Here is a 27,789-nt window from a genome sequence, read left to right as displayed (position 1 = left end):
CCATGTTTGCAACGTTATAAAGCGCTCATTCTTGGTTCTTTTTATTCCACATTAGATGAACGTTTGCGCAACAGAAATTTATGGCGCTCGGCGTAGGCAGCACCGTATTCTCACAGCAAAACCAGCGCTCGTGGTGGTGATGTGCAATACAATTTACGACTGCGGCGCGATCAGTGGGAGGGGTGCAAAAGTGGCCCCATGCAGGGTGCGGGGCCTGACGAAAGCAACACGCATTAGGTTATCTGGTAAGCAACATCAGCGCGCATGGTGCGAGAACTGACTAAGAGTGACTGACACCCACACACACGCATGCCATATATTGTCACTACCGAGTATGAGTGTTGTTGAGTGTGTGGAGCATGTACGGGCCAGAGACGAGACGCCAGTTCTGTTTTTGAGGCCTTTTTTCGTCACAGCCGCTGCGGTGGATGCACTGCAGTGGCTGTAGATTCTGCCAGTTGCTGGGCCCGAGGTCGCGGTTTCGATTCCCGGTAGCGGCGGCCCCATTCCGATGGTGGCGAATCCGCCGCGGTGGCTTAGTGGCATGTGGTCTTGCGCTGCTAAGCACGAGATCACGGAATCAAATCCCGGCCGCGGCGGCCGCATTTCGATGGGAGCGAAATGCAAAAACGCCTGTGTCCCGTGCATTTTTTGGCATGCTAAAGATCCCCTGGTGGTCAAAATGAAGCCGCCGTCCCCCACTACAGCGTGCCTCACAGTAAAATCGTGGTTTTGGCACATAAAACCCCAGAATTTCGTTCATTTCGTTGGTGGCGAATACAGAAATGCTCGTTTACCATGCTCTGTGCGCATTTTAGATTACCCCAAGTGCTCAAAATTTACTCGGAGCCCCTTTTCTCACGAGCGCGCCGAGTCTGATCTGACCCTTGGAGCCGGCGTGCTCGTTTCTCGCATGGCCGGGCGCTGTCCAGCAGCCCTTTTCTACATTCGGGGCTTGCAACAAAGATAATAAACGCAGTTTGCAGCGAGGCGTTTCCATGTGGACTCTGCGTTCGCCTTGTTATCGCTTAGGTAAAGAAGTGACACATAAGGAAGACGGCTCCGTAACACTGAGCGCATGCGCGCCGAGACTGCCGTACAGGTGATGATTTCGCAGGGCAAACCCGTGCTGCCAGCCGGGGACCGCGTGAGCGTCTCCAGCGAACGACACTGCTGCTCTGAGCTGCGCATCCGGGACGCCTGCTGCGACGACAGCGGCAAGTACCAGGTGGTCGTCGAGAACGGTATCGGGAGCGACTCGGGCTTCGCCTCCGTCAAGGTGGAAGGCAAGTGTGGTGGAGTGTTGACCAAATGCCGACGCCGAGTTCGTTTGAAACGTCGTCTATATTGTGGGAAAGTTCTTTGCTGCTACCATTTCTTTAGCCGAGATGCACGCGCGTAGTTTTCAAGTTCACATTGAGGACCTTGGCAGTATGCGACGTTCAAACGGTGAGGGACGTACCGTACATATCAAGAAAGCCCCGACTGACGTTTCGTGGCTTTCTTGACGGACGGACTACACTGGTAGACGGCTGCTATATTATTTTTAAAACGCTGGTCCACTGATGTTAAGCCTTTCTCACTGTTGTGCGCTGTGACGTACCTCGCGCGCCTGCGAAACACCAGAGACACGTTTGTAAAAATGTTGTGATCTTCACTAGCCCAAACGTAGAGTGAATTGTTTAGTTGTTTCGTCGAAAACTGCGGCGTTTCAGCGCTTCTGTAAAAGCCTTGCATAGAAAAAACAAGCGTCCAATACAAAATAATCCTAATGTGGCTTTCGCTTTTGACACCTCATGTTAGTTACTTTGGGCACCATCTGTGGCTTAATAGCAATGTTGGAGTATTTACAGGAGGGATGAGCGCATTGTTAAGCTTTCTATGTGCCCTTTGAGTTAGAAGAGTAATAAATACTAAAATGCATTACGTTTATTATGCTAACCAATTTGTTGGGATATGCTGTTTGCATACAAAGACAGTGAGAAATTACTGAGAATACTCGACAGGTAACTTTTTGATATGCGCGCACACACACACGCAAAGAACAGCAGATTAACAATTTTAGAAAATCAAGCAGCGCAAGGCATTAGCGAGCGGAAACGCATTCGACGAACTCTGTATCGAACATACGTTTCATTGGCCCTCGTGTTCGTGTAGCCCTCGGCAAGTCATATATAACCCGCCGTGGTTGCTCAGTGGCTATGGTGTTAGACTGCTGAGCACGAGGTCGCGGGATCGAATCCCGGCCACGGCGGCCGCATTTCGATGGGGGCGAAATGCGAAAACACCCGTGTACTTAGATTTAGGTGCACGTTAAAGAACCCCAGGTGGTCAAAATTTCCGGAGTCCCCCACTACGGCGTGCCTCATAATCAGAAAGTGGTTTTGGCACGTAAAACCCCATATATTAAAAAAAAAAGTCATATATAGCTTTTTTTTTCCGAGTTCTGTAAAAAAAAAATGCGGGCTAAAAAAAAACTCGGTGTCCTTCCACTCTGAAGAAGGATGACCAGCGAAGCTGTGTATGAGGGCCCCTTAATGGCGAACTGCACCTCCTTAGCCGGTCGGCCCGGCATTGCACCATCTTCGGGATCGGCCCACGTATGGGGAGTTTTTTGCTTACCACGCCAACGACTCGAAAATTTCCTTGGACGGCAGAGGCATACAGCTTCGCTGTAAAAGCAGCACGCTTCTGCCAGATAATGCACGGAACAGCTGAATTACATGATGCTCAAGCTTGTGCCACGATCTAGCAAGAGCGGAATCCGAATGCAGCTGCACTTACCAAAGCTCGCTCACGTTATCATAAGATTACTGTCTCCATAATCCATATCTTACAACTAGAAAAGGGAGTCTCATGAGTCGAAAATTACGCACCACAACATTAACTTGCGCCCGTAGAGCACCGCCACTTATACGTCTCCAGCTCTGGGTGAATTTCAGGGAAGGACAGACAGCTGGATGACCGATTTCCGTGATAGCTGAAAACTCTCTGCAAAAGCTTCAAGCGGCCCCTATAGAGGTCGCTTACGAGGAATATTGCAGCGAAGCTGTATATGGCTAACCGATTCGTCCGTCCGTCTGTTGCCTGTAGGCTGAAAACTCCTCCGGCGCAAACCCATGCGCGAAAAAAAAAAAAGAGCCGCGCGACTGGCTACGCCAATGTTGACATCATTGCTCCCCGTCGCACCCGAACGCGCGCGCAGCAGTACTTCTCCGGCTCCTAAATGGATAGGCTACGCGTCATATGTACTCCTGAGTAGCAGGCAGCTTTCAATCAGCAACGCCGCGAGCAGAACCGGGAACGGGTTCGTCTACACCGTGCCGATGCTGCTACCCGCGGGCACAAGAACAGGCTCGTGCAGCCGAGCGCCAGCAGCAACTGCGTACCTAGGATCCGGCAGCCTACAAAGATGTCGTTTATTGAACTGTCGGGATTAATCCAGTAATAAACGCCGGGGCCGCTCGTTTCAGCTTCGCTGGTTAACTATCTGTACGGAGTGCTTGGGCGGTGAGTTTTCTTTTTCGCTTCAGCTAAGCGAAGAAACAAACAGGAACGGGGATAGCTGAGGCAGTTCAGGTGCTTTGTGCTGCGTCTAGCGGTAGGTTGACCTTTGCCACATGTTTGCCATATATTTAGGTTAAATAGTACGAGAAAAGCAGCTGTGATAAAACGGTATCTATTCTCGCTATCACTCTTCATCGCTCCTCATTTTCTTCCGGCAATTCATGTTTTGTTCTTCAGTTGGTTCACAAACTACGGAAACATAGGCTAACTACACATTCTGTAGGTGACCTGCGCGCTTTTGCGCAATATATATCCCTCTATGCTTTTTTTACAGATGCAAGCATCCTGTAGGCTGCACTTCATTCTGTGTGCTTTACAGAAGGCGTAAGACAAAAAATTGACAGTCACTTAAAGGGCCCCTCACCAGGTCTGGCCATTTTGAGCTAACAAGCGCAAAGCATATTGCGCGGTAACAATCGTGTCCGCAAAGTATTGGATCGCTACGCGCCGCGAAAAGATCTGAAATATCAAACTGAACGCCGTTTTTCCTTCTCCTCGTTGCCGCCGCGCTCCAAGACGGACGGTGACGCACTCGTGTACCTGCGCCTACGTAGTCGTGTCCGCAGTGCGACGTCGCTCGTGGTGACATGTGACTTCGAGAATTATTCAAGACATCATCCGTTATCCGTGTGATCTGTTGATTGAATTGGCGAATTTAGGTTTAGACAAATAATAAAACACGCAAACGGAATGTCTGCGCGTTTTTTTTTTTGTTTTACTTCGCACCGAGGCAATAGAGATGTACTTCCACTTTGTCTGCTTGTTCCCACGCTCGTGCGGTCACGTGGGCAGGCACCGAAACTATGCCATTTTCTACCGTGGTCCAGCGCGTGATCATGCTCCGCTATCAGCTTGTTCTGCCTCAGTATTCGTGTAGCACTGAATTATACCGGTGGTCTTGTGTCCTTGTGCACAGCGCGCAAATTCGTGCGCTGCGCGAAACGATAACAGCTCGCGCGTAACGCCGCCAGTGGAAAAACGCATCGCCGCAAAAACAAAAAAAAGAAAGAAAGAAAGAGAGAGAGAGAGAGAAAAGAAAAAAAGTGAGGAGAAAAAAAGTGAGGAGAAAAAAAGTGAAAGTGGGCCCGTGACGTATGTGTCACGGGATCCTCGAGGTCCGGCATGGGAGAACGCAGGGGAAGGAATTTCGTTTGGGGATGCTAGACGGGGCGAGTGGAGAGAGTCTCTCTGTGCAGTGAAACTCGCCTACTGAAATCATGGGTTCGCGGCACTGAAATATTTCTATCTCGGCTATTAATGAGCCCACATGAAAAATATTTGCGGCAGAATGCTCCGTAGAGGACACGTAACAACTTCCATCAGGTAACCAAAATTTGCTAAGGGGCCTGGTGAGGGGCCCCTTAAGTATTCTTACGTGCTTTGAATGAGAAAGCATTATGTCCATGATAATGTACGTCTTACATTGTCACGTGTCCTTCACAACTCTACCTTAATTCACCTTGTTCTAATATGTACCAACCTTAATCCACATTATTCCACGTTCAGTCACTTTACTTCACCTTAAGTGACCTTCGTCTAACTTGTTCTATCTTTGTCTGTATTACTTACGTCATACAAGACGCTGATGATGATTTTTGGTACCACTTGTTGCCTACAACGACGGATTCTCTTCCTTATGGTACATACAATGCTTTCGCCTTAATAAGTTGTCGACATTACTTGCTTATCCGTGCATCGATCGCGGCGGTACGCCGGCTTCCTCCCTCTGACGCATCGTAAGGAGCAAGACGCCTCGAATACGTGTGAAGAAAGCAAAAGCCGTGATTGTTATTGAACCATTCAATATGCTATTACTGGCTGTCGCTATGTGTGCAAGCAAGCGCGGTTTTCATCATGCACACAGTGATTGAGGTATCTACGCCACTTCAAAGCCGGCGCTGTTCCCGCGAACAATAAGGATACATGTGATGCTAAAATGTCCTATGAAATGCATCTTTAGAAGCCACCTGACATCACTCCTTGCGTCACCTTGGCTTCAGTAACTGGTGTCTCCGGTGCAAGCCTCCTCAGAACGGTGCGCCGAATGCTGCGGCTTTTGGCGATCGCGCTGCTCGTGGTGCATGCACAGCAGCCTCTGGGCCTTTCTTGTGTGCGCGAACCTATATCGAACTGTGGCTCGCTCTTTGGGATGCCTGTCGCCGCTGCAGCCATCTACGCAGTACATAGCTAGCGGCTTTCGCGCTCAAACCTAGCAGGCGGTCGGTTCCTCAACGGCCCGATGGCGCTCTCGAGACTGCGCGTAACGAGCCTCTCACACGCTTCGCGGGCCACGTGTATAGGGGGCCGTAAAGGTCGCGCGATCAGGCACCGCTTCGCCGGTGCCCCCTCCGTGTATATGTACGAGCTTGTTTGCCAGAGGGCATTGCCCAGAGTCTTGTGTATAGAGCCGCTATATACGAGTAGTTGCATTGCTACAATTGTAACTTTAGCCCGTGCCGCCATCAGCACTGAAGCGCGAAGACACAAGCATTCTTCGATAGCTGCACACCAGATTTTTCTTAGCTACGTGTACCTCCATTATACATTCGAAGCCTTTCCTGAAGGACCAAGATTCCGCCATTTGCGTGAGTACGTTTCAACAGAACATTAATTCTGGACCTGAGTGCAAGTATACGACTTTGTGAACATCGGCAGCTCTGTCTTTCAGATAAACTCATCGTGAAGCACAGTAGCCACGCATTTCAACTTCCATACAACTTTATTTGCTGTTCACGTCAATACAGACATTGTCTCAGTGCAATGTTCAAGTTCAGGCAGACAGCACTCCAGACAAAGGACCGGCACGGTCTCAAGTAACCTGAGCACTTTCATTATATTTCCGCACGTGTAGCGCCGATCTGCGGGCCGGATTCAGCAGCCATGGACAGATACGGCCCGTGTTTCGCAACTGGCCGACGTCCGTGTAAAGTTTGTGTGCGCTTGACAAAACTCCTTTCTCACTGAAAGAAGCTTTTGTAGCTTTCGCGACCTTTAACTGGAACCGTGGGTTTTTTGCTTTTGTGGACTCCGTGTAAAACATTGTGGTGCCCCACTGACAAGCTTCGCCACGCTGAAGAATTCGCCAAGTCGAGTTCAACAAGCAGAAGGTCACACAGCGAAACATGTCTTTGTTCGTATTTCTGAAACCATTAAGCCATGAGTCAAGCAGACGAGGGGTGTCAAGTTGCACGGCCACCGAGCATGATTGGAAGCGCGTGGCAGCGGTTCGTCGGCGACGACAAAGACGGGTTATCGAGAATAGCTGCTGGGCAACGGGCGATCATAGCCATAGAGTTTCTCATATATTAAGCGGTAAATCTGGTGTCACCGTCTGTGCGAGTTTTCTGAAGAGCGCTGTGTCGTGATGGGAATGACGATATATGGGTATCCGAGGCTTGTGTTAGCTTGTGTTGTACGAGGCTTTGTCTAAAACGTGGATATGGCTACACTCAAATACGATCTTCATAAAAGGTTTTCACCCACCCAAATTATATCTTTTAATGAAGTTTACTCACAGACAATGCGTAATCAATTAAGCGAAGAAAAGGTACAACAGACGACCAACTGTTCCCAAGCGAGCGCGTATCTTGTCGTCTGTCCTCAAACTTTAACGGTCCACTGATACTTTTTACCTTTCATATAATTGTATATCGAATCACAGTTAATCACAATTAAACGAAACATGTTTTTGTGTAATATTAAACTAAAACCACTTTTTACGCGTAATTTTATTAGGACATTAATCATTGTGGCAGACGAAACTGCACTACCCAGGCGCGTTTTCAAGGTCTCCTGGCTCTCCGAGGACGATGCCAATCCGAATCCACAAAGTACCGGCATTCGCATGCATACCACAGCGCAGCAGAGCCAGATTTCCCTCTAGGTGTTATAGTAAGAAACTATGATCATAGCAAACAGAAGGAATATTAACTAGAGATAGGCAAAATGCTAGATTGCAATAGATATTTTTAATATTGATCAGCTCAATGCGAGGTCACTGTTTGTCGCCGCCCCATTTCGAAGACGATGACATTAGAAATCATCATCACTTCGAACCATCCACCTCTTAGTCGGACTCGGTCGCTGCTCCAAACAGGCAGCATTCTGGTTCACCTTCTGGCACCATCCAACAACTCGGAAAGCTGATGGATAAAAATTTATGGAGAACCAACCCCATGTGCTATCCAAGAATATGTTTAGCATACTTTGACAGGTGGTTATTCTTTGTAATATATGTTGCGCTATGTGTTATGGGTGGCGCTGCCCTTACCACCGTGTCTTAAGGCCCACTTGCGCTTTATCCACACGGCCTTCCACACGCTTGCGGACATGCTCAAACCTGCACAAGTCGCACACAGGTTCACACATTTCAATTTACTTTCGGTCCACGCGTGTAAAGCAAACGGAAATTTGCGCGCCTATGTGCGACATGTGCAGTGTTCCTCACGTCCACACGCGTGCAGAAGGCGACCGCAAGGGCGTGCGGACTGAGCGTAGGTCGTACGCGCGAGCCAACCGGTACTTCGAGCGCGACTTCCTCATTGGCCAGCAGGCAACCCCGTGCAGCGACTGCGACCAGAGGCGCAGCGTCTCTACGACCGCGTCTGAAAACTGTCTGTCACGAGGAAAGAATGCGAAGACGCTCGCCTTACCACCACGCCACGGCATGGTACCACCTGTACCACCATGCGGTTTTTAGCGCTGTGTTAGGCTGCACTATCTTCGGGGTCGGCACACGGGAACGCTTAGACATTCACAAGGAAATTATGGTTAGTTCCCAATGAATGCTAAACGCATTAAACGCGAGGAACAGCCTTCCATGATCGCCATATCCGTAGTGCCAATAAATGGTTTCCTCTCTAGTAAGGTGACATGTGCTGCTAGAGAACACTAATACCGACTTCATCCTGGCTTCCACCTTTAGCTCTCACGTGGTGCATACTGATAAGCAGCATAATGATGCATTGATCTATAACACTGCATGCATATCCGGTTAACTCTGCTTCACATCTTTCTCCACAGATCAGGTGACCAAAGTCGCGTCAATTGAGAGGCTTTTATGTAGGCTCATTTTAGTTGTATGGTATGTATACTTGTCAAGAGGTAGTATACTTTAATCTGCAAAAAGCAGTATTTCTTCCGATGTCAATTCGTATAGATCGTCCGTCGCCTAAAGAGCGGGGCTTTATGTTAGCAGTGCGAGCTCTAGCGTGTCGCCAGGAAACGGCAGCAGAAGACACCAAGTAGTACGAAGCGTTGTATGAAGCGTAGCTAGGATAGAAAGACAGTGAACTATTTATTTCAACAAAATTATTATTGTTTCATAACCAATTGGTTGATTAATCATGTGAATTTTCGTCAGTATGCCTAAATTCAGATAGTCAACCTGAGCTTAGTGTTTGCAGCTACATCGTTCCAACGTAAGTACTGCTATAATTGTTCAAGGGGAACGCTACTGACACATCTTTTCAAAGAACAGTCAGTATGATCATGTAAGGGGTCGTTGTTTACGATATCAAACTTGTGTATTCTGACTGGATTTTCAGTAGCTGCACACTCTTGCTGAATAGAGGCTCCACCATACTTTCTGTCACTGTGCAATCGGACAGCGGTACTCTCCTTCGACTTCGCGAATCCTCACCGCCCTTCATTGAGCTGCTTGATATCGATGGATTATTCGACTGCGATTGAAATAATTTCTTTATGAAATCCTGCTTTGATCCCATTGGCCGTGACCAATCAGTGACAGCTGACGAGCAGCCAGATACAACCCGCAGTGAGCTGACACGCGGAAGAAGCACACGCTACAGAACGGAGAAAAAAAAAAGTAAAAGCGCGTTCACACAAAGGTGGGGTGCAGTATCACCGCAGGGCGAGGGTGCGCGAGAACCGGCGATCAAACACGGCCGCATTCTAAAGAACTGTTCATCGATGTGGAAACTGGGAACTAGAAGGCGCGCCGAAGCAATCCATGGCGCACACAAAACGGTCAACGCGCATCGACGACGCTTGACAGCATAATTGCAAATGGGAAAACACTCTTCAAAGCCAGCTCACATTACACTCTTAGTAAGTGGTTCAATTGCGCAAAAGAACACACAGGCCCGCACTCATACTCGCACACACTCCAAAAAAGGTTGTCGTCCCCCCACTTTTTTTCCACACGAGCACTTCTGTAAAAAAAAAAAAGGGGGGGGGGCGGGGGCGGGGAGGGGGGGGGGGGTTGGCTTGCAGTGTTTTTGTGTATGAGTGCCTGCGTACATGCGATTGTTTTCTTTTGCGCTCTGAAGCAGCTTACTAAGATGAATTATCAACTAGCACAGTTCCAAGTCCTTGAACATTACACACCTTGGTAAGAAACGTATAGCGCGCGAGCGAGTGTGTTGTGCTCATAAAAAATAATGATCGTGAAATGAAGACGAGTGTTGCTCGAGGCAGAAGCTAGGAGGCAGGAAAAGCGCTCACTTCCAGCTATTTTATTTTGAAATCTCACATCGACTCTGTAAACATACCGTTGACTAACTGCTGCCATCCTGTCCTTTCCAAACTATATGGAATTCGGCTACTGAGCACGAGGTCGCGGGATCGAATCCCGGCCGCGGCGGCCGCATTTCGATGGGGGGCGAAATGCGAAAACACCCGTGTGCTTAAATTTAGGTGCACGTCAAAGAACCCCAGGTGGTCAAAATTTCCGGAGTCCTCCACTACGGCGTGCCTCATAATCAGAAAGTGGTTTTGGCACGTAAAACCCCATAAAAAAAAACTATATGGAAAGCTTACATGATTTCACGCGCGGTATCTGTGTTCCTTTCTAGGATCTTGATAATCTGAAACGATGGTTGGCACGTGCAATACATGCAGTGCACCACTTGAGTGCATCTCGTCACTACTATTTTTAGGGATAATTCATGTTCCCCTCCTCGAACGTTTACGCGACCCGCCGTGGTTGCTCAGTGGCTATGGTGTTGGGCTGCCGAGCACGAAGTCGCGGGATCGAATCCCGGCCACGGCGGCCGCGTTTCGATGGGGGCGAAATGCAAAAACACCCGTGTACTTAGATTTAGGCGCACGTTAAAGAACCCCAGGTGGTCAAAATTTCCGGAGTCCTCCACTACGGCGTGCCTCATATTCAGAAAGTGGTTTTGGCACGTAAAACCCCATAATTAATTAATTTAATTAATCGAACGTTTACGCATCTGCGAGTCTGACCTATACAGGCGAGAGTGGAATTTCGTGGTCCACTCCAACTGTACATTCTACAGGTGGCGTGGCATTCTTCTTGCTGCAGCCACCTTTCTTGGCTTCGCACTCACTGGTTTGTAAGAACAATATGGCAAGCCTCCTCGGGGCCGAAAACACTACGGGCACATTATACCAGTTGGCCATGTTGTTGTGCGCTATACTTTGTGCACGTACGGGCACTGCAATAAAGTTTGCTAGATATCGCGCATAAAGAGATGTGAGATGATACTTTCTCTTCTACCAAGTAAGTCTTAAGTAAACGTTTCCCTTGTCTGCTTCTTTCTGCCTCGGTCCTCATTTCAATATTGTGATCATTCATGTTTATCCGCACAACAAGAACCAATTAGCCCACCAAGGAGTACTTTGAGGTAACGGTATTGTTAATTGATAGTAAACATGTTCACGATATTGTGGATATGTAGCGCGCTTTTTTAGTGCGAGTTTTATTTTTTATTTTCTGCCACTGCAGCAAACTTCAGTTTCACGATGCAGCATGGGTTTTAGTGGTGTGACGGCAGAGAGCGCGAACAGCATAGTAATACCAATAAATGACTCTGTGTTGTGCACCGCGTAAGAAAACAGACCTGCCGCGGTGGCTTAGCGGCCATGGTGTTGCGCTGATATAAGCACAAAGTCGCGCGATCAAATCCCGCCCGCGGCGGTCTTATTTCGACGAAGGTGAAATGCAAAAAAAAGAAAAAAGAAACGCTCGTGTCCCATGCTTTGGGGGCGCATTAAAGACCCCTTGGTGGTCAAAATGAATCTAGAGTTCCCCGCTGCGGCGTGCCTCATAATCAAATCGGGGTGTTTGATCCGTAAAACCTCAGAATTCAACTCATTAGGAAAACAAAAAAATCGGGCCAACCAAGGGACAGTAGATGGAGCACTGCACTCACCGGGAGCTGCTGCGCAGGTTTCAGCGCCATTCGAGCCCACTATAGAGAAAAGCAAATAGAAATAAGGTATCGCAGGAAACATTTTGTTTTTCATGACTCCGATCGCACAATACCCTTTTGAAAAGTCTTGGGGGAGGAGATTCTCGAAGCAATAAGCCGTCGTGTGCACGGCGTTTTGCAAGCTAAAATAGGTGTTACGAATTGGCAACGAACCGTTCACTGAAGCCAACCCACTGAGCACCTAGCCGGACTCTGGATCAGGTGGCTGCGTCATCATTGCCCTGAACTGGCATCGTAAGGTCCAGGCTTTCCACTATTAACCAGGACACGAATTTCAGTCTATCCATGACTTCTGACGGTTCTCATTACGTACTGTGTTTCCTTCTTCCACCAACACAGCGGAGCAAGCTAAAGGAGTGTATATACCTGAGCTAGACTGTGTGATATTTACAGGCCACATCGGGCCTGTGTCAGCCCGATGTTGCCGGGCTGACACAGGGTCGATTACTCGTGGTCAGAAAGTGTTGTACCATTTGCGCATGTGCCCACGCTCGCACATACATACACACGCGATTCAGAAAGAAGCGACGCATATAAGAAAAAAAGGTCTGTTACCTGCCAACGTCTCTGCCATACCACCGCCTTCGTCAGAGTTTTTTGCGTTGACAGATAAGACCGTGCCTGAGCATACCTGAATGCGTGTTTTCAGGTCCTCGGGTAGGTGCCATGACGTAGTCGGTGATAGTGAAGCGGGCAAAGCATAGCGCTTTAAAGTTTCAGTCAGTATTCGTACCGCTACATGTGCCCAGATAATTGTTAAAAACCTCTCTTTATAGAGAGGCGAATGATGAGAATGCGATTCGCATAACATCATTATGCCCTACGTCTGCCTTTGTAACGTTCCGAATTTACCGTGAAAAGAAACACCGCTGAGTACACTTGCTTTCTGTGCGTTTAGCGAAAACTACATGTCACTGCAGCCCCACTTAGCGCACTTGCAGGTGAAAAATATTTTTTGCGCACGTTGTCACAGCTGCTGAACGTGGAGGAATGGTGGTGCCATTTTCACTCCTACTGCTCATTGGGTTTCCACCCTTGTTATAGAAAGCACCTATATGCGCTATCTGTTAGGGATAAGAGGAAGGATTAACGGGGATGTGCTGTTCAACCTTTACTCGACTCGCTGTAGAAGCTGTAATTTTTGGCCACGTTCGGCTGGAATGGAGGCAAGATGAAATCATGGCGTGCGTTGCCGAGCAGACGGCAACAGCTGCATACGTGAGCGCAGCGCAGATACCGCCCTGTGTTTCTGTTTTTATTTCACGTACATGTGCGTCATCATTGAAAACGCCTGTCGACTTACTATAGAGAATCATGGAATCGTCCACGCTGACGCACGCAGGCTGTGTGTCGGGGCGACTGACTTGTTAGCGTTCACCTCATGGGCCGATTAGACCTCGACATGCCGTGGGCTAATGTCACTGCGACGTGTCTGGTGGTCTCAAGTTGTTTTTGTTTTGTTTCCTTCTGTTTGTGTGCTTGCTTGGTGCCTTGCTCGCTCTCTTAGTAACGAAAGTACTTTCGCGCCTTCTATAAGGTCGGCACGCTTCTGCTGAACTTAGAACTTATTTTGTGTGCAGCTGACAAGTTTATTTTGTTTCGCTCTCTTTACTCTTATCTTCGGCAGCTATAATGTCAGCCATAATGCTAAGTCTCCCAATAAATCATAGGCAGAAATTAGACGAGGCTGAACACAAATTGAGCTGTTGAAGACGAAAGGACCTGTTTTGCCTCATTAAATATTTGTTGCTAGGCTTTGGCATTGCGGTATATGCAGTGCCCCTACCCCCCCCCCCCCACCATATTTCAATATACAGTGATCATTTTTACCATTAGCCTACCTTCCCAAATGTGTTTTTCTTCTTTTTTACTGGACGAGTCTCACGTAGTGTTGAAATAGATGTGTGTTGTTTTATCTTTCCGTCAATAACGTTACAGGTTAAAAACATGTGCTTCTATAAACACAAATACATCCTGGAAATTAAGTCTTTCTAGGAATGTCGGCTTAAAGACGTGTAAAAACGGCAGAGAATACTGTGGCGCTATTGACGATACCATCGAAAGGCGCCTTAATTAACTCCCTGCCGGAGAACTAGGTCTCAGCGCAACAAGGAAAAAAAAAGGAAGTGCTTTCCTTTAAATGACAGGCTTTTGTGCTACGACCTAAATTTAGCAAGCGACAAGAGCTGTACGCGAACATTGCTGCTCTGAGCTAAAAAAAGAAATGGACGAATCGAAGCAGAGTGGGACAAAAGCATGATCCAGAAAAAGTGATAAAGACGCCGGTAACACTTGAAAACAGGTGAGCTACAACCACGCAGCGATGTCTTTAGCGTGACGTCACTGGCGAACGCAGGAGGACTGTTTTCAATTTTGCACAGTGCAACTTCGTTAAAAAATATTCTGACACTCGCCAACCCCATATAATATGCTACGTACGCATGTACCCTTTCATGTCATTTGCCCTCCCCCCCCCCCCGCTCCCCGCTTCTCTAAAGCCGAAAATAAAGTGCTGGCGAGAGGGGAGCCAGCGAGGCCATGTCTTGGTTTGAGTCATTCCGTTAGTTCTCCTATCCATCTTTCTTTTCTCTAATAAGGCATCGTTCTTCAGCTTAAGGAACGGAAATTTCTCGAATTTCGTGTATTTTAAAGCACTCGACGTTGTTCGTGTTCGAGCAACGCAGCATAAAAGCTAATTACTGACTGAGGCTCTTGATGAGCGAGGCAGAATCATCCTCGTATGTCTCTGACATACGAAGGTGACGGCAGTATCGAACACTGAGCCAACAAGAAAATGAACGCTCGGCCGTGCCTTCTGCTGCGTGTCAGTGCACGGACGCCTCGCGCACGCCACGCGGAGGATGTGGGGCGTTGCGCGGTCAACTGGCGGTCAACCGCCCGGTGACGCAGACAGCGATGCGAGCGTCCGTCGCTTTCGAGTGTCTCGCGACTAGAGAGAGGGAAGCGCTGTTGCAGATGGAACCGCTGTCGACTCGACGCCCGGGGTGGCTGCAGCCCACAGAGTGCTGTTAGCTTCTGCAGTGAGTCAGGTGAGCAACAATGTTGCCCACGTCGGACCGAGAATCCAGAAAAACCGCGACGACTGGGCGCTTCCGCACTGCTGCCAAGGCATCCTCTTTTTAATCGTACTGTTCTCGTATTTGTTGCTGGGGTTGGCCCTATTGAGACACGCGCCGGTCCGAAAATGGAACGTGAGTGATTTCTTCCTTCTTTTTCGCGTCGAAAATTAACGTTGCTGCGCAGCACGATCGAGGTCCTCAAGCAACGCTGAAGAATAAAAAAGCAGTATCGATCCGTATGTCCAAATTCACATGCGACTGTCAGAATTTGGCGCTTCTTGCGCCAGGACGCCAGGAGTCACTGGCGTCGTAGCTGCTGAATGTTCTGCCTTGTATTGCAGCCTTATAGGCTAAGGGACCAATGGGAAGATATTTTGGTTACAGTCAAAAAGTTTATTCGACAACAATGTAAAAGCACATGCTGTTGCCAGGGGTACAGGAAACAAGCACACACATTTAAAAAGCTTGATAACGTCCGCACCTTGTCATCACTTACACTGGGCAAAAGCACAATTGCGATATTCATAAAAACTAACCTAGAAGTCACAGTTTATCAACGAGTTGGAAGCAGTGACACGAATTACTCGCGCAGTGGAACACGCGGTGACACCAAAAACCATATCGCTCTGTATCGCTTTAGAGCTAACATCTCAGGGGCTTACGAAGAGGCTCGGTGTACGCCCTCCAGTTTGAGTCATTTTTTCCCGTCGCCAACAAACTGAACGCAGAGGCGCGTGCTCATTGTATTAAAAACTCATGAAAGACTGTGGCCCGGTCAATTGCTATTTGAAAATGCACTTTCCGCCGTTGTACGTGTACTATAGCACATACTCAATGCGTACATACTCTCCTCGCATACTCTATCGAAAAAAAAAAGGAAAGAAGAGAGCCAGTCGGCCATTGCCGGCATTCGCGTGCTAACGGGTACGTTCTTTCGTTTGCATTGCCACAGTTCTGTATTTTGTGCAAAAATGCTGGGTATGCAAGTCTTGATAATACGTATATATCCGTATTGTCAACATGTTCCTTTCTGGACCCATTATCACTGTAAAAAAGTGTAATAAGTGTATTTACGACCATGTGACTTCTTTTGTTTACGAGACAAACAGCATCCGGTACCAGGTTAGCTTACTAACATCTCCTTTTAGCACATGTCAAAGAATGTGAGCATATTAACCAATAATGTAGTCTTCGGTAAGTAATAAATGGCTCAGTGTGCGCCTCTAGCGCATAATTATTCGCTGGTATGTTGAAAGCAAACTGTACTCGCAAAGTGGTCCTGCGAATACTGCGCTAGAAGACACTTTGTCCAATGGGACATAATTAATCTCGACAGCTTCTTGGAAATAAACAGGCATCAAAGTCAGCAGTGCCTGTCGCTTCCGCTTTCGTCCGGTTCACAGGAGTTTGTCGATACAGTATGTGTTTACACTGGCTGGACAGGAACGCGCTGTAACGACAGCCAGAGGCTGCCACATGATGCCACTCATTTCCCTGGCCGTATGTTTGCTGTCTTACAGAAAAAAACAACAAGAAAAAAAAACACATGCCGTTCTCATCCACAGTTAAGCAAAACTCCGGCAGCACGGTATACTGCAGACGCAAGCAAAGCGATGAACCACTATGTGGTGCTGACGCGCGAGACGCGTTGGATGATCGTGGCTTTTGCTTGCTTAATTATAAATATTGTGATAAAGTCTATTCTTCCTGGTCCGCGGTATTTCTGCGACACATGCAATATTTTATTATGGTATTTGGGCCTTGGGTCTCGGTTGTTTTGCCATCGCTTACCGACAATCCCATGCATTATTTCTTTTTCTCTGTCTTTGCTTACCGTCGCTGATTTGGTGACATGGTGAGCGCGTGCACAATCACCGACGACGAAAGCCCTAATGACTTCTTTATTGAGAGCACAGTGTCTGGCATTTACCTGTCCGTACTTGGTGTTGATCGACGAAAGCAACGTTCGAGAGACGCAATGCTCAGCAGGAAATTTTTCTGCGTGGGGGCGAGCTCATGGTCCCGGCCACTGCTTGTTCGAACACGTTATTTTTCTATTTGGGCCCAACTTGCGCATAATCAGCTATACGGATGAGCTTCTTGTGTATCGCTCTGTTACACGATGCTCAGAACAAAGACATGATTGCAAGGACAGGTTATGGATTTAGTGCCTGGTTTTATCTACAGCACATCCAACCAGAAAAAAAAAACGTAAGTGGATAGCGTATTCTCGTTTAGTGAGTTAGAATACGCACTTGCGGCATGTCACCAAAGGGCAGCTGCAGTAGCACTCTATGACGTGCAATATGCTGCGTAACCTTGAACCAAATCACACCAAGGCGCTTCTGCGTTTTTTGTTAACTCGTGGGTAGGCGAAGTTGTGCGCAACTCGTGGAAGAGTGCTAGAATATAGTTCCCGTATGTATCAAAACATGGAAAACGCCCTTATGTGTATAATCTTTCTGTCCAGTTAGACTGCTCATCTGAATTTCTGAAGTAACAATGATTGGCACCATGACTACAATGATGCCATGATAAGAGTGCTGCCTCAATTCATGTCAGGATTCCTAAAGCGGCAACGCACAATGGTAGCTATCGTAGACATCGTGACGCGGCTGCTGCGATGTCACCATGGTACGGTATTTAGTCATTAAAGCTGCCTTGAAACATCTTTTGAGTATGCATAGAATTGTCTTACCATTACAGGATGTCGCCTCTCAAACCTGCTTCCACAAAACGTTTTTCGAACCTTTCCGGTATAAGCGAAGATAGAGATGCACAGGAAACATTTAAACACCCGTAAGGGTGTTAATCAGTCTGCCTCCAGACGAGCACCCTTGTAACAAACACCCTTACTTGGTTAACATCCTTAATGAAGGGTGTTTCGTTGAAATAGAAGCGATATGAACGGAAAATGTCGCCCTAAGCCCGTTATACTTTTTTTCCTTTTCACGACTTGTTTGTTAGCATAACTACACAAACGGAATCAAGGGAGGAGCAACTCAGTCGCTCACTCGCGCGTTGCTTCGGGTTATTCACTTGCATTGACAATCATCGTGAATGGTTTACGCATTTTGGTTTTATTTGCGAATGCGTACTTCTTTTCTTTCTAAATTATCAAAGAATTAAGCCACTCAAGAAAATCATTCGCGTTGTAAACAACTCGTTAACAGCCTTGCAATCACGCGAGGCGTAATCATATGGTCACGTAGTTGTGACGGCAAAGAACACAGTAGCAAAACTGTGCGCGCGAGAGATATCCACTAGCGCGACGCAAGCGCCGGCGCTGCCATCTCTTGTTCACTTCGCTGCTTACTCGCACCGCGGGAGGAAACTTCAAGGCGCCGCCTTGCGTACATTTCTCTTTATAAATTAGAAAGACGCCGTTGTCATAACTTTTGATTGTGCGAAAAGGCATTAATCTTGATTACTGTACAAATGCAACAGTGAAAAGTGGACAACATTGTCGAAAATGTGCTATGTTCAACCTATATTATTTCGTATAAACGCGTTCTACTGAAAAAATGACGGCCCCAAACACAAATGCCAACACCACCCGAGAGCGATGTAAATACTATGAGCAAGCGTTACGAACAAAAGATTTTCCTGGCGCCAAACGACGGGGGAAATATGGCGATACGCATTCCTCTCAGCTGCCATTGTACTGCCATTGTACTGCCAACTGCCAGCAAATTTCGGGCGGCCCGTCGCACCACAAATTATGGCGGAAAATCTCAGCAGTTGCGCCCCAGCACAACGTCACGCATCGTCAAAATGACGATTACGAAACAGCCCTTCCTGTGACGCTCCTCACAGGATATTCCTTCAGCCAATCAGCAAGCTGGCATGGCGCATATCTTGGATCGCCACCACATATTCGCGAAATTGCATATGCATTGCACTGGCTTCTGTACGCTACCGCTCACATTCTTTTTGAAGCACTAACGTCGCAATATATCTGCCAAGGACCAAAAAAATGTATTAGTCCATAAAATTTGCAGCTCCGTCACGTTTCGTCGTCTTGATGAAAACGCAAAATTGCATTTTGCAGTACTACCGCTTCCCGGCACAAATTTCAAAGCACGTGACCTCTCGACAGACAATCGGAGAGTAAACATGGCGCGTAATATGGCGGCCGTGCAGCCGCCATGCGTGTCGAGAATAGCGACCCCGGTCAGGTTTCCGCGTAGATGTCTCCCGCTTCACTCGTCGAAGGTTCCAGAGTAATCTCTGGTGCCCGCGTATCTTCCAGAAAGTACTGCACAATTCACGTCGCGTATTCCATCAGATTACACGAGGTTCAGTGACAACGGATAGAATCATCGATTGGATGCCAGTAAGTTCCAATCATGAGGGCGCGTCTTGCGTTGAGTGATAACTCCAAGTTGTTAGTAGGTGAAATGCAGCCCCTAGAAAACGATAAATAAGTACACGTGTCAATATTTTTGTATATGGGCATGAGTAAATATGTGTACTTATGTGCTTTTAATCGTATATTTGCACCTTTGATGTAATTTAATTTGCACTGCATTTGCAGATATGCTACTGTGTTCTGAAAGACTGTTTTGTTGTTCGCTTTTCCACTGCATAAACAGGAGTGTATTTTCTTTTATGAATCCAACATCTCTGTATTCGTTTCGATCACGTTCCTTGCTGTGTAGACTGTATAGTGTTATTGGTTATCTCGATTCTGGACGTGCACGAGTGTTCACGGGCCCTGTGACGTTACTGATGAAAAGTGATAAAAAACGGCTGTATATTAAACGCGGGGCTTTTTGCGTACGTGGCTACATCGGAATGGCGACAGTCTTTCACTCGCATCACCGCTCTACAGGAGCGGGCACGACGTAGACGACCATTTATCTGAATCTTGTAATGAAAGAAAAATATATTTTAGGAGGAGGTCTGTTAGATCACGAGAAAACTGGAGGGGAAAAGCGCGCTGTCATAACATCCTATGCAGATTGGGCACTTATATTTTTGGAAGAGTACTTTGTTTTTGCGGCACTGTTGTCATAAAATGACGTACCAGGCTGTATAGAGATGTAATATCTGTTGGCAATGTTCAAGCATTCAAAATTATGCTGTTGCAGGGTGTACGCAGTTTTCAAGATAACGTGAAGCAGGGCGAGCCGCTCGAACCGAACAGCTTACTTGAAGGGTTATGTGCGTTGTTGTCACTGGCGCTGAATGGAGAAACCGCCTTGCAGAAGCGCTGGGATGCAAAGTGGGTGGCAGCATTAACTGGTCAATAGTCTAGATAAGCAAGAGAGGTTTAGAGTATTGCGGAAAAGCAAGGAACAGATTGATAGAGCTAAACTCTTTACAGTCATACGTATCTTTTAATGAACGAAAGCATGAAGGAGAGATAAGCAAAAATCTAGACAGTAATAGATGTAGTAAAACCTAGTTAGATCCAAAAGGCTGGGGTACTCTTTGTCGCCGTCCCATTTCAAAGGGTATGCCAATAGATATAATCATCGTTGGCACTTCCGCCGAGCTGCTGTCTATACGAAGTGCTGAACTTCATATCGCCGGTGGACAACGATAACGTTTGATATTGCGGTTTCTGGTGATGCCTTCAAACCAAAACGTCGCAGTGTGTTTTTTATATATATTCTTCCGAACATGGCTGTGTCGGATACCTCATAAAGCGGAAGGAAGTTGCACGCAACCACGGGGCAAAAAAAAGTATAGGGTTTTACGTGCCAAAACCACTTTCTGATAATGAGGCACGCCGTAGTGGAGGACTCCGGAAATTTGATCCACCTGGGGATCTTTAACGTGCACCTAAATCTAAGTACACGGGTGTTTTCGCATTTCGCCTCCATAGAAATGCGGCCGCCATGGCCGGGATTCGATCCCGCGACCTCGTGCTCAGCAGCCTAACACCATAACCACTGAGCAACCACGGCGGGTAACCACGGGGCAAGAGATACGTGAGAGCCGGCACTCCATGGCACTCCCCAGTGCGTTTTACCCTCCGCGCGCGCAGCCTGCCGCTGTGCTCTCTGCCTCTGCTGCCCCCCCCCCCCCCGCTCTCCAACAGGCCTTCCCTAGTGCTCCTTCCCTCCTCCTCTCCTTCAGGCTGCTCACACAAATACAGCGCGCCACGTGCCCTCACAATTGTATAACAAACAGCCAGCTTGAGAAGCGGCTCTTACGTGGCCATGGGGCCGCGTAGCATGCGACAAGAACGAAGCTGCGGGTCAATCTGATTGCAAGAAAACGCGCTTTACATTGCTCCGTTGTTTCATAAGTGATGCAAACCTTAATTTATTGCTTCCATTTCATAGCGCCAGCAGCTGTCACGCCAGGAAGTTGTCGCGTACGCTGTTGCCTTTCAGTTGTGGCCTGAGTCTTCAGCTGGCATCCATCCGTTTTCGTGCCGTGTTTCGTTGAGCTTGAAGGTGACCTTTCGCCGCGCATGTGAGAGATTTAACCTCTTAAGCTCGTTCGATGGTGGATTAGCGCAGTGCTGAAGTGTTTTGTTCTCGGATGCTGGTCCCGGCATTCCGAAGGAAACGAACATAGACGTTCGCCGACCGGTCTGCTACTTGACGTCCTCTAGTCGTTCCACTGAACACGCGCCATAAAGGAGACCGTGCAAGCTTACGTTCCCTCACCTATGAGCACCATGAATCCTTTCGTATATAAAGAAGAGCGCAACAAAGTCTAGTTTAAAGTTTGGCTTCCGGTTATAGCATTTTTGTAGACCCATTTCTTTTCTCTTTTAAACGCAATTCCCTGGGACATTAGCCATCCATTCCTTTTTTTAAAATAAACATGGCGCCATGTTTATTATATGCACGCGCAAATTCTAGCACAAGCCTATAGGTACCTAGATTTCCGCTATGGCTCGTTTGCTACTTATACTGTGAGCAGGCCGTAGGGTGGAGATAGTCTTCATCTCAGATAGCCGTAAACATTTGCAGTTGTCAAGCGAGAACATTCACCCAGAGAGAGAGTGGCAAGCGAGTGTCAACACGTGTCTGCGGCGTGAGCTGAAGTAGAAGACGAACATTCATGTGCACTGGTATGCGGCAAGCGACATAAAACACGAGCCGAAAAATAAAACATGCAGTAGGATTGTACGAGCGTTCGCTCGTACTTTGTCTTCTGCATCGGGTGGCCTAATAACGTGTTATGCCACTGCAGTGATGGCGTCCATTCTTTGAGGCAGGGACCCGTAGGAAGCATCGATGAAGGCGGTGTTACTGTGACGGCGCTTCCACTCTTAAAAAAAATTAAATTATGGGGTTTTACGTGCCAGAACCACGATCTGATCATACGTCACGTCGTAGTGGGGGACTTCCGACATTTCGACCACCAGGGCTTCTTCAACGTGCACCTAAATCTAAGTACGCGGGTGTTTTCGCATTTGGTCCCCATCGATCCCGCGACCTCGTGCTTAGCAGCCGAACATCATAGCCACTGAGCAACTACGGCGAAGTCCAAGGCCAACTTCGAAATGTTTACCTTCAGACAGCCCCAAATGTGTTCTGTATTCTTCATGTCAGCACCCTTCACAAACCATTAGTCTAATTCAAACGGTGTGCCATGTCCTTCGCTGTATGAGCGGGAGACAACACTTGTCGGAAAAGTAGTGCCCATCCGGGTGCAGTCTATGCAACGCATACAAGCTTTTTTTTTTTCTTTTAAGGCTACACACCAATTTCTTAAACATAAAAAAATAACAACCATTCCACTCTGTGAAGATGGAATGGCAGCGAAAGCTGACGACAGTCAAAGCTCTCAAACGAAAAGCAAAGTGCTTTCGCTGCCATTCCGTCTTCACAGAGTTGACTGGTTGTCATTTTCTGCGTTGCGAGGCTGGCGTTGTTGCTCGTTCGAAGGTGCCCGGGCTCGCGATTGCCGTTTTCGTTCAGCATCGCGAGAACGTTCTTCGTCGGTGGTCGTTTCGCGCCGGCGCGGTTTACATTATCGTTGCTGTTCCCTCCGGTGCTCCTCGTACGCGTGTTCTTTGGGTGTACGAACTATACGTGTCCGCCCCATCGATAACGCAGCTGTTTTTAGCACCGATAGCTGTCCTGCTTATATACTGCGATAACCTTGACGTCATGCTATTGTTCACGGAGAGCGTTCTATCTGTTCCGCATTTTGACATCTGAGCCGCCGCATTGCACCCGTATGGGTTTGTTAGAAATCGGTAAGGCCGTTTCAGTTGCCGGACGCCGAAAAAAGTACGGAAGGTTAGTCATATACAGCTTCCCTTGTAAAAAAAAAAAAGTCGCACGCAATGTGAAATATTCATAATAGAAAGTGGAGGCCAAATCCAGGCAATAATATCGCGACTGAGCGAATCCCGCTGTGCATCAAACGGCAACGGCCCGCAAATAAGTGTGGGGCGAAGCTTGAATGATAGCATGCCGCGGCAAATCCTGACCCGCCACGCAGCGGCACATGCTCGCCAGCCAAAGCGTGCCGTATCAGCAGGTGCCGCGACTGGCCGAGGCGTTGTTTCAAACCTCGTTCCGCTTGGCGTCACGGGACGTTTGGGTCTCGTATGATGGCGGGGCTGACTTTTCTGCGCTCCCGCGGCGCTCGGTTTAATGTACCCTGGAAATGTGATTATAAATATGTCGATTTTGGTGCGCTTTTCAAGCTCTTTAAACAACGAGAGTGCATTGAACTGTGACTGCTTTGTTTGACGGCCTAGTTCCCTGTGACATAGGAAACGATCCAGTCTAGGGAACGAATCACGCAATCTGAATATCGCTTCATGATGCCCAAAAACAAACAAGCAGGCCGCTTTGATCTTTTTCCTAAAATGCAGAAGGTTCCCGTAGAAGAAATATTTAGAGCAGAAATCTCAGGTCGGCCTATAGTGTCTAATAACAACATACCTACCGAGTCACTATCTAAATTCTTAAATCATCACCTGTCAGACATTCCCAGCACCCTCCCGTCTTTTGTTCATGGCACGCCTCACTTCCTTGGAATTATCGACGGCATCAACTACAACCAAATCCTTTCCGACCGTGCTATTCTAGTCACTTTGGATGTTTCTACCCTTTACACTAAGATACCCATGAGTGAAAGAATTGAAGCCGTATCAAAATCCCTCGCAGTCAGTCCCCAAGCGCACGCTCCTGAAGTTTACCTGTCACTCCTTAGGTTAGTTCTCAGGCTCAACTATTGCGAATTGAATTATATTCTCTACCTGCAAACTTTCGGCGCTAGCATGGGAACGCCATTGGCTCCCACATATGCGAACATGTTTATAAGACAGCTTGAAGCAGACCTGTTGAAATCATGCCATTTAAAACTCCACCTATCTGCGTTACATTGACGACATATTTATAATATGGGAACACGGCACAAGCGCGTTAACCGACTTAATTAGCCATTTCAATCGCTTTCACCCGAGTATTACATTTACTGCTCACTTAGGCACCTAGTCAAATCAACTTCCTCGATACGACGGTCTACATAGAAAACTGAAAACTCAGAACGACACTTTACCGGAAGCTTAGGGATAGCCAGCAATATTTAGACTACAACAGTCATCACCCACGACACTGCAAGCAAGGAATTTTTGTCGTACAAGCGAAACGAATAAGAAGAATCTGCAGCGAAGATCACGATTATATCCAGCACCTAAATGACCTTAAAACAATGCTAGCATAAAGTAACTATCCCCAAGTTGTTCTCGATAGAGCTTATGATGCCGCGTCAAGATTGGAGAGACAGTCGGAATTAGGTAAAGAACAGCCTACACCAGAATCTGACAGACCGCCAGCCTTTATAACAATTTATAACAAAATATTCTAATGCCCTTCCAAACATAAACATCCTACGAAAATACCACCCGATATTATCAAGTAACGAGCGTCTGAGAAAAGCGTTTCTGGATGTACCGAGGGTTACCTATCGCCGCTACAGAAACTTTAATGACATGTTATTGCACGCAGAAGTCAGCCAGCATCATTCCCGTGTAATAAATACATGTTGTCGCCATAGGTGCAAAATCTGCAGACACCTTCAAACTGAGATTAAAATTAAAAGCACCGCAAATAGTTATACACATGAAGTGAACACTAGCTTTACTTGTACTATTTCGGATGTGATTTATATGCTTGAATGTTCCATCCCTAAGAAACAATATATCGGTTAAACGGGACAATCAATGGACGTCAGATTAAACGGAAATCGCGCGGACATAGCTAAAAAGCTTCCCAAAGCCGTCGCCGAGCATTTAAGCCTACCAGGTCATAACTTTGATGAACTTAAACTCCACATCTTAGTCAAATTTGCGTTCTGAACGCGAAAGAAAATAGAGAGTCATACCTGGCCGCTCTAGGCACATTGCGTGTATTGCGGGCTGCTTTCACGCTCGGAAAATTTTTTATATAGCACGTATTCAGCAACGTCAAGCTGTATCGGGAGTTTTTAATGTCGTTGTGCAATTTTCTCATTGACACTTTTCATCTAATTGTAATATTTGAGAAGCTGATTAATTAATTAGGACTAAGTGTTTAATTAGGCGGAATGAAAGAAAAAATAGTTTGAGTATCTTCAAGCGAAGGCAAACGCTATTTTTGTTCTGTCCAGCTACATGGCACTTGCATATTTTTAAACTCTGGCTAAAGTTAGCTGGAATACCCCACATATGTGGCAAGAGGCATGCAAGGGCCGACGTCACATTTGCGGTGGGTGTGGCTTATGAAATTCCGCTCAGCTGCGGCAAGGTTTACATTGGCCAAACGGGCCGGTGTGTTAACCACAAAGCGAGAGGGCACGAACTTTCCGTTAAGAATAACCTCTCGGCACATATGCACTGCAAATCCTGTAAATGTAAAAGCAGATTTAAAAGCATCACTATTCTTGGCAGAAGTAACGAGGTGCTGGTACGCAAAATTTTGGAGGCATATTACATAAGAAGAAAAAGGGATATCTGTATTAGCGATACGTCAGTAGTATTGCGCAGTGTTGAATTTGAATTTTTTTTAGTTCCTTTTAGACTAGCACATGTTTGATGAGGACAAATTTATAGTGTGTGAGGCTCGGAACCTTGGTGCGCATGTATGGCGTGGCTATATATTGCCATGTTTTCAAGGAAAAAAGTTAATTCCGAGTGACTCTTCCTTTTCGCCTCTCTCTTTCTTGGTGTGTTGCGTCATTTTCGTTGTAAGAAGCAATACTTTTTGTTGCAATTCTGCGGCCATCCGTAATCATGTCATGGATGGCTTTCACATTTTCAGCCAGAGGCAGAGAGAAACACGCCTTCCACTGAGTTTCTGACTTTCTATACCTAGATCGCCAGTTTTAAAATTGTAAATCTAATGTTTAACGATAGCATATGAAGGGCCACTGTCGCTCAAAGTTGTATGACATTTCATTATGGATCTGCTTTGCAATTTTCCATTGCCAAAACAAGAACTTGACTGGGCACCTATGCTCTTCCAGAGGGAAGTTTTCTGGAGGTGCTGCCATGTTCACTTTGGAGTTGAAGAAAGATAAACTGGACACATAGGTACATTTACTGCACACATTGTGTACCAATAAATATAAACAATTTAGCCAATACAGCCTTCAATGTACAGCTACCCAGCGCAATTGTTTTCTAGGTAAGGCTGCATAGTACTTATCAGCACTGCTCATCTTTCTGCCTCAAAAAAAAAAAAAGGCCAGGAAAAATACCGGAACTGGTACGATCGTTCATTCGTTTAAGCGTCTCAAAAGCATCGAACGAGAAATGCCCGGTAATGAATGACGACGCGAGCATGCATATCACGCGTCTTCGCTGAAATGTTGTTAGTGCTCAATCTCGCTCCTTGGCGTGCCTGCGCTGCAGTCATCCGACGAGCGCAGCATTCACCACGACCGTGACTCGGTGCCCCCGCGCAGGTCCCCCCGATCCACCGGCCGAGGCCCCTCGAGCGGTCGCCCTTCCGGGCGGCGCCATCCAGGTGACCTGGTCGTGCTCGCCGTTCGACGGAGGCTGTCGCATCCAGCGCTACCTGGTGGACGCGTCTCCGGCGTCGGCGCAGCCCCGCGCCTGGAGCCGCGTCGCCGCGGTGCTCAGCACCTGCTGCCGGCTCGCAGACCTGCCGCCGGCGACCGCGTACGTGTTCGTCGTGCGGGCGCAGAACGCGCGCGGACTGAGCATGGCGAGCGCCGAGTCGCCGCCCGCCGTGCCGCTGCCGCAGGACGGCGGGCCGTCCACCACCGCGGGAGGCGGCGACGACCGAGAGCTGGACGACGACGGTGAGGCCCCACCCATTGTCACCGCGCTGTGGGTCGCAGGTCCAACTTCTACAAACCAAACATGAAGAAAATGTTACGTATTTACCCGGAATCTGTGCCATGACTACCAGGGAAATGCATCGCGGTTGAAGCTCTGGAAATGACGTTCCCGTTATTTATTTTAATTTTCGATTTGAAGAATGTGTACCGGTAGCTTGTCAAGCGGAGTATTTGCAGAATTCTTACACCTGAAAGCAGCGCGAGAACGTACCAGGGTGCCTGTTGGCTCTTTATCAGCCTACTGTGATGTTCCCAACAAACGGCTCGAGTGGTGCTGCGAGGCAAGCATTAATTTTCGGGTTATATGTTACACAGCACGCAGCTATGCGTTGTTTTGTAGAATAGCACAGTCGTTTCGTCCCGAGGGAGCAAATTTCGTGGTGAAATGTTTTTACAGGCTATACTGTACCTTAGCATCGTTATTACGACGACTATGTCAGAAAATGAAAAATACAGCACTGTTTCCGTTTAAGCATATAGCGTGGGGCCTGCCGCGTTCATAGAGTTAAAGACAACAACAGCAGCAAAGCTTTCGGAGGAGGAGGAAGAAATTCTTTGCGCTTGTGTTAGCCTTCTAAGGATTAACGGCGCTGAAAACGTCCACACAAAACAAAGCGATAGGATCCGATCGAAACTGGAGGATTCGGTTTAGATATTAGAGCTGTCAGTGAGAA

At 47.5% G+C, this 27,789-nt stretch overlaps 1 protein-coding gene across 4 annotated transcripts in view; it reads left to right on the top strand.

Annotated features, from left to right (window-relative positions):
* The window catches only part of LOC135902874 (serine/threonine-protein kinase 17A-like), a 220,337-nt gene that overhangs the window by 157,527 nt on the left and 35,021 nt on the right, over nucleotides 1–27,789 (top strand). For all 4 annotated transcript variants that reach the window (XM_065433151.1, XM_065433149.1, XM_065433150.1 and 1 more), the window contains 2 exons: nucleotides 1,118–1,286; nucleotides 26,717–27,076. In XM_065433151.1, coding sequence (XP_065289223.1) covers nucleotides 1,118–1,286; nucleotides 26,717–27,076 — 529 coding nt within the window. The remainder of the gene's footprint in view (nucleotides 1–1,117; nucleotides 1,287–26,716; nucleotides 27,077–27,789) is intronic.

This window comes from Dermacentor albipictus, chromosome 1 (genome assembly GCF_038994185.2).
Source record: "Dermacentor albipictus isolate Rhodes 1998 colony chromosome 1, USDA_Dalb.pri_finalv2, whole genome shotgun sequence".
NCBI lineage: Eukaryota > Metazoa > Arthropoda > Arachnida > Ixodida > Ixodidae > Dermacentor > Dermacentor albipictus.
This window is presented reverse-complemented; position numbering and strand designations above follow the sequence as displayed.